At 41.7% G+C, this 7,479-nt stretch overlaps 1 protein-coding gene across 3 annotated transcripts in view; it reads left to right on the plus strand.

The window, feature by feature from the left end:
* Positions 1-223: 223 nt before the first annotated feature.
* The window catches only part of dnajc6 (DnaJ (Hsp40) homolog, subfamily C, member 6), a 33,289-nt gene continuing 26,033 nt past the window's right edge, over positions 224-7,479 (plus strand). For all 3 annotated transcript variants that reach the window (XM_013913405.1, XM_005743281.2, XM_013913406.1), the window contains exon 1: positions 224-1,689. In XM_013913405.1, coding sequence (XP_013768859.1) covers positions 1,491-1,689 — 199 coding nt within the window. In that variant the 5' untranslated portion in view covers positions 224-1,490. The remainder of the gene's footprint in view (positions 1,690-7,479) is intronic.

Here is a 7,479-nt window from a genome sequence, read left to right on the forward strand (position 1 = left end):
ATCACTGGCTAAATACTGGAAGGCACGGTTCGGAACTAGACTGGAAGCTCCTTTGCAACAATGCAGGAGCAGCACGTTGCATCCGGTTATGGCCGGGGTATCATTCTTCCCTTTTGGACATTCCGTTCCCGCTGCGCTTTGAGCTCCCGTCTGTTTTCCTAAAAGGGTTTCCCAGGCTCATGTCCTCTTTTCAGAACCATGCATGGTTTTTGTTGCCAGGGGACAAGGCCTAGGAAGGAAGCATGCCATCACTGGTCAGTGCTTTGTCCTACACAGACTTGGGGTCATAACACAAAAATGAAACAGACAAATTTGGAGCTAAGAGACAAATCTGCCTAATTTTAATGGCTATTAAAATCCAAGTTGGTCCAAAAAAAGAAAAAAAGAAAAAAGAAAAGAAAATCTTTATGACGAAGAGTTTCCTTTTTGTGGCAAAGCATGGCACTATTGTGCCCCTGCTCTTATTCATTCTGACAGAGCCAGGAGTCCCTGTTCATTTTTAGTGCAGGAGTCAAATGAAAACTGTTCTCAGTTACGGTCCCAGACTTCTAATCTGGACCTTATTTACACAAACAAAAGCGGCTCTAAATAAATTCAGGTGTTCAATTGCAACACTGGGAGCATTATCATTTAAATCAATAATTCATCTACACACACACCTCAGACCATTCAAATCTCTGCCTCTACTATGCACATGTCATTGCAAGCACGATTCATCATTTGATTGTGGAAATCCAACAGTTTAGTACCCTTCATCACTTAAAAAATGAACTGATTTACTGGGAGAAAAGAAGCCACTGTTCAAATCATCTGTTGATTATGTGAGTCCATTTTAAGTCCACATTTTGCTGTCTTATTGTAAATTTTAATACCTTTGGGTTCTTTATTAGTTTTGACCAAAACAAGTCACTTAAAGACATGGACTCTGTCATACCGTGACATGCATTTTGAACTATTTTGGGACATTTAATATGATTTAATCCAGCATAAACACTGGAAGTAAGTGCAGTTCTTTACAATTGTCCTAATATTTTGCATTAATGATATAACAAGTGAAAGATTTGGGATATTACTTACCAGATTTAAACGAATGCTTCTAGTCTCAACCAGCCTATTAGAGAGTGTGAGTGCAGCTTTAACGCAGGACGACTGTGAGTGAGTTGGGGTGGATTTCCCTTGTACTCAGTCGGGGACTACAGCAGTAGCACAATCGTCGTAGTAGAATGCGCTGCTGAGAAAAGGAGGACGCAATAGAGGAGAGAGAGAGAGGGAGAGAGAAAGAGAGAGAGAGACCACCCGGTTTTCTATCACAAACAGAGGAGAGCGGCCACCCTCTCATCCCCGGACATGTGGTGCACCCAGCAGCAGCAGCAGAGGAGGAGGCACTAGCAGCAGTAGCAGCTCGGGCAGCAGCGGCGGTGACGGCGTCGCTTTCTACGTCTTCTGGGGTTCTTTTGTGTTTAATTTCCCTTCTTTTGTTTCCTTTGGGTATGAGCTTGCTGGGGGCCTACAAGAAAAAGAGCAGTTACGATGGATATGAATCTTTGCAGCTGGTCGATAGCGGAGGGGATAGCTTCAGCATCGGCAGAGGGAGCAGCGGCGGCACACTTGGAGGCTCCATAGCGGCCACCCTCGGACCGAAAGCGGGCCCGCTGAGAGAGGAGGACTGCAGCACCATGGACAGCTCAGGTAAGAGCCCCTACCGCCTCCGGCTGCTTTACGAATGGCGTTTGGAGCCTTCGTGGACGCGGAAAGGGCTTTAATGAAGGTGTTTTGACTTTACTGAGTGTTACCGCGGCCTGTAATTGTCTTGGTAGCAGTGGACAACATAATGGCTAACATAAGTGAAAGTAGCCTACAGAGGAATCCTAAAATCCCAGACCCCACCTAAGAGACTGTACTGAGCTGCTACTGTAAAATAGATGTAAACATATATGTCATATATGAATTTGTAAATACGCCTCACTCTTCTTGCATGACCTATCTGTCCCTATCAACTTCAAACAGGCTTCTATAGATGCAGATGTTTACTGTATCCAAAAATGTGTTCTGAATTTTTTAAACACTTATCAAATTTTTTCTATTAAAATTACGGGAAAAGTCTATGCAAAGTAATTTTATTGCTATATTTGGGTGCTATCTGCTACGTAGACCACATTTCATGGTTTATTTACTTTGCACATGGGCTTTAAGACCAAAATTCTACCCCAACTGTAGCGGAAATATCATATGTCAACAGTTAAGAGGATAAATCTTGTTTAGTTTGGGGCAGTAGAAGCACAAATCCTCTCTGTTTAGGTTTTAATCTGGTAGTTGTTGATGGAAGATTATAAGCCCCACATATCTCATCTATAAGAAAAACAAAAACCCCGTGGATGTTAGTACTCCAATCCACCAAACTGCTGTAATTTAATCCAGCTGTTTGAATTCATTGGTTTTGACAGATTCAGTTTTTTGTTTAAAAATAAGTCCTATAGGGTGGTATAGTTTTGGGATAGTTTCTGTTGCCTGTGCTCCTTCCATACTTACTATTCCTAAAATAGCAGACTCCATGATAAGAGCCAAATACCTGGCTCATGATACAAATATAAATTTTTGTCACATGCCAGACATTTGGCTCTTTCCATGCACTCTGCCACTTTTAATAATAGCAAAGCATTAGCATAACATCCTATGGACCTCTATATAGAGTCATGTGATGAATGTGAATATGAATGCTGATCAGGCTTCCTTCTCTTATAAATATATACAAGTAATAATTTGAACATGTCAAGTGTGAACAACCAACTCAAACTTAAAAATAATTTCCAGTTTTAAAAAAATTGAAATGACGACACAGTTGTCCAAAAATATTAGCACCGCAGTTATTAATACCTATATTACAGAATAACAACAACAATTAAAACATATGCAAAATAAATAAATAACATAAGGCTGATAGGCGTATCTAGATTGTGAGGCCTGTTTGTAGAATGTGTGTTCACCACACTGCAGTACTCTGTGGAGTCAGCCAGTCTCCAGAGATGAACATTTGTGTGAAACAAAAGAAGCTGGATGAGGAGGGGTAAGGAAAGGGGATTGTGGGTGGGGAATGGGGTGGGTGTGCGGGGGCACTCAGATGTGTCAGATGTCTGCCTGGCCAGTGTGTACAGACAACCTTTTTGATCTGCGTGTGTGTGCATGTGTGTGTCTATGTATCCATCTGTTTTTCCCCACAATGCTGGATGCGGAGGGGTAAAGGTTGGCACTCTAGGAGGAGGGAACCACATCCAAACAAGCTATTGATCTTTCTCACAAAGCCAAGGGCCCTCTGTGCTGCTGATTTCCTGTGCTCTCTTCCTCTAACTGGCCAGGCTAACCGCTGCTCTATTACCTGATAGAGCCTGTATCACAGCCTCCTCTGGTGTCTCCATTAGCAGGGTTTGTCACTGTAGTTGGCTCACTAGCCAGCAGACTCCCACATCCATCTGGTCATGGACACAGAGGCACATGGGCGAGCTACCAGACCAACAGGAAAGCAAACAGGCAGATTCTAACAGATCTGCAGGGGGATAATGACTGAAAAAAAACAGAGATAGGCAAAATGTGCTGAAGCAAAGGTGAGGGTCACATTGAGGGTGTATGACTACAAGGTAACCACACTCTAATAAATATAGATAAAAACAACTTAGGAAATATATAGAAAATAAAGTAAGCCTGCACAATAAAAAATAAATAAATATAACTTGCTTTATTAAGCACTGGCATCATTTCGATTGTAATATTTCAGCAATACAATAAAACTAAAGGCCCTAATGATCTTGCTGAATACACCAATCTGTACTTTTCTTTCACCACCGCTAAATACTTTCTAAGTTATCGTGTAGCTAGCTTAGATTTTTATTGTCTAATTTAATCTAGATTGGGATTTCTAAACTCTGTGGTCACACAGGATGATTAATGGGCCATTGAAATCATGTTAAATAAAATTTTTCTTCTTAAATATAGATTTCATTGCCTATTTTAATGTGAGTCCTGTGGAGTTTGGCATTTCACAGTCTGTCTGAAATGATCATATCTCCAGGCCTATGAAACAATTTGTTGTTGTAAGCAGATGCTGCTTCAGTTTAACAGCTTGAGAATCACCGCGTCAGCTTTATAAAACGTCATTTGGTGTAAAGTAGCTGATACAGCTGACACTGTGCAATTAAACTGACAAAAAGGGAACCACTTAGGATAATTAGAATATGGAAAAAATATAGACGTGTGAACAGATAAATGGTAGATCACTGGTCCAAGTTCGCTTTCCAGTTTGGTTTCAGTCTTCAGCAGGGTCCTAGTACTTCCCCCCAAAATAAGCAATTGTTTATCTTTTGAGTGAAGGGTTAAAAAAACCAACCAACATCACCTTGTAGGATCTTACTACAACACTTTCTGCCATTTACTGGGGCTAATTTATACAGAGCATGGCATAACCCCACCACAGTTTTACATCTGTTCAAATAACTCAGCTGTTTGTATTGTCATTGTATGTTTATCAAACGTGTTACATGTGACGATAAATAGTTTCTGTGGACACTGCAGTGCCCATAGAAACTCTTCCACTCTTCATTATAGCGTTGCTTCAGCTCATTGAGGTTTGTGGGCATTTGTGTATACACAGCTCTGTTAAGCTCGCTGCAGCATTTCAATCGGGTTGAGGTCTGGACTTGGACTGGCCCATCGCAACACCTTGACTCTTTTCTTTTTCAACCATTCGGTTGTAGATTTGCTGATATGTTTGGGATTGTTGCCTTAATGCAAGATCCAGTTTGGACAAGCGTTAGCTAAAGCTAAGGAGGGTGAAAAGAAAAGTGTCTCGACTTCTTGAAGTTTCTTGAAGACGTTTAACATGTCATCTGAGGAGCTTTTTCAGTTCTAAGAGCAACTGGTGGAGAGTCCCAGATTTTTTAAGCCCTATTGGGAGTGTCCCTAAATGGTGTCCAAATTAATGGGCTGCATCCTCCTGAGGCCGCATTTGTAGACCGATTACGTCACAGCAATGCGACAAAGGCTGTCCAAATTCGTAGACTCCTCCGAATGCAGCTGACAAATGCATCCTCCTTTTCCCCGAATTTGAAGGATGGGTTGGGTGTATCCTTTGTGGCCCACTATATCCCAGAATTCATAGCGCGGCCCAGCCAATTCCAGTTTTCAACAATGGTGGCTGCTTCTAAGTTTAAATATTACTCTTATTACTCTTTCTGGGTCACAAAATAAACTTTTAACATATTTTCAGGCGAGAATGTAGCTGTGTAAACTTCAAATATCTGCTTGGTTTATCAAGATATCACATATTTGCAAAAGTGCTCCGACGTTTTCGGCGACGTCTGTTACCCAACAGCTTGATAGCTAGCTGGGAGCTCGAGGGTCACTAGAGCCGGCGAGAACGGCAAACTCCCGGCACATCGTTTTCAGATCACCGCGGTCTTTCGCTACTCAGATTAAATGTGATATATAAGTCACTTAGATAAACTAAAAATTTTATTGTTTGGCTTTTTTCAGTGTTTTATTTGTTCGTGAGTAAATCGGTTTGGCTGAGATTAAAGTTTATTGATTTGATTAGATAAAATAAAACTTTATTAATCGCTCGGGTGGGTTCCTCCTTGGTTTTCACACAGCTGAATAAACGTCAAACAGAAAACTGATTAAACAGAAGTGTGAGATGGTCGAAAATTTACGCCAGTGTCATGTTATATTTCAGATAGCAAGGAGCAGACAGCTGAGTTTATTAAACTCCACCGAGACAGCAGTGACGCAAATCTGAAGGCTAGACCGCCGTTTACTTCCGGCCTACCCAATCTTCTGAGGACCCTGCCCACATAGACTGGACTTTAGTGTCCCTAAGAGGGTTAGCTGAATGTTAGCTGAAGCTAGCATTTGATGCTAGAAGAGTTTGGAATACAGACGACTTAAGGTTTGACTCAGTGCCTGCAAGGTGCTCAGGTTGTGTGGTTTCAAAACAAGCCCAGATTATCACCCCTCCACCTCCATGCTTGACAGTTGGCATGAGGTGTTTGTGCTGATATGCTGTGATTGATTTTCACCAAACGTTGTCTCGTCTGTTTGAAGGACATTGTTCCAGAAGTCTTGTGATTTGCTCAGATGCAACTTTGCCAGCATGTGCTGTGCTGCCACAGTCTTTTTAGAGAGAAGGGAAATCCATCCTAACAACCTGCACTTATTCAGTCTTTTTCTAATTGTACTGTTATAAACTAACGTTTAGCATGCTAACTGAGGCCTGTAGTATCCGAGATTTAGCTCTTGTGGTTTTTGCAGTTTTCCTGAGCGTTGCACAGTCCAACCTTGGCACGTGTGTTAACACACACTTGAATGCTCCATTTCAGCAAACTGACCAAAGCTTCTGGTTTTCTTTAGGTCCTGTAAAAAGTCTTTCACAAGACTGTACGTAATGATGAAGTTTAAAACACAGATGACACAGATTAGTCGGGTTTGTTTTTAACTATCCCAAGCAGCTTTAAGGATCTGAAGGTTCAGAAGTCGTGACAATCTTTTTTAAAATTATGAATTTCAAAACTTTTGTAAAAGAATCAGTTTGCCTAATTCTCTGTCAGCTTCCTCCTACACTTAGTCAGAGCTGTAATACCAGCGTGTCATGCTTTCAGCAGCATGTAAAGGCTTGCTTGTCATTCAAGGGAGCGGAATACACTTCTGGTTAAGCTGTGTAGTAGATGATTAATCATAGACTCCTTGTCTTATCAGCAGCATCTATAATTAAGCAGATTAGCGTCGGGTTGACACTGCAGTTGTTGAAATTCAGGAAGATACAAGGCCCATGATTATGGTACCCCTGAGGTTAAGTGCAGGGTTTTTGCCTTTCGAGCTTTACTGTTGTCCCTGTGCATCTATTTGTGTCGTTAACACTATGCTGGATATTGAGGGAGTAAGGTTTGAGGCTATAGAAGGAGGGAGACATATGCTGACAGCCAACAGATCCCTCTGGACATGAATAGAACTGCCTTGTCTTTTTTCCTCTCACTTCAGTCACCTCTGTCTTCCCCTCCTGTTTCTATTGGTCAGCTTAGTGAATGTGATACTAGGCAGCTGAGGAGGGGCGATGTGGGCTATCGGACCGGCCTTCTTTAAGTGAAAAAGCTCTTTTGGATGTGACATTTCTTTATGAATGTTTGCTCATTCAGCATCACTGCTGCTTCTCCATCTGTACAGGTATCAAACATGACTGACACATACACTTAGTTCTTGATGTCAGGGTAGAGTGTAGGATCCTGGTTTTCTTAATCCTGTCAAGGTCACTGACTGGCAGATGTGTATGCCAAGTAGCTTAAAATGGGTCAAAACGTACCACTGAAATCACAGCCTTGCCTAAAAAAAGGAAAGAGGACTGTTTTAGCTTTTATTGTTCAGTGTAGACACGCCCAATGATGCAACTATATTTCTGAGATAGGTGACTGGATCGTTCGATCGATCGATCGATCGATC

Source organism: Pundamilia nyererei, unplaced genomic scaffold (assembly GCF_000239375.1).
Source record: "Pundamilia nyererei isolate P.nyererei 1_Seehausen unplaced genomic scaffold, PunNye1.0 scaffold00130, whole genome shotgun sequence".
NCBI classification, from domain to species: Eukaryota; Metazoa; Chordata; class Actinopteri; order Cichliformes; family Cichlidae; genus Pundamilia; species Pundamilia nyererei.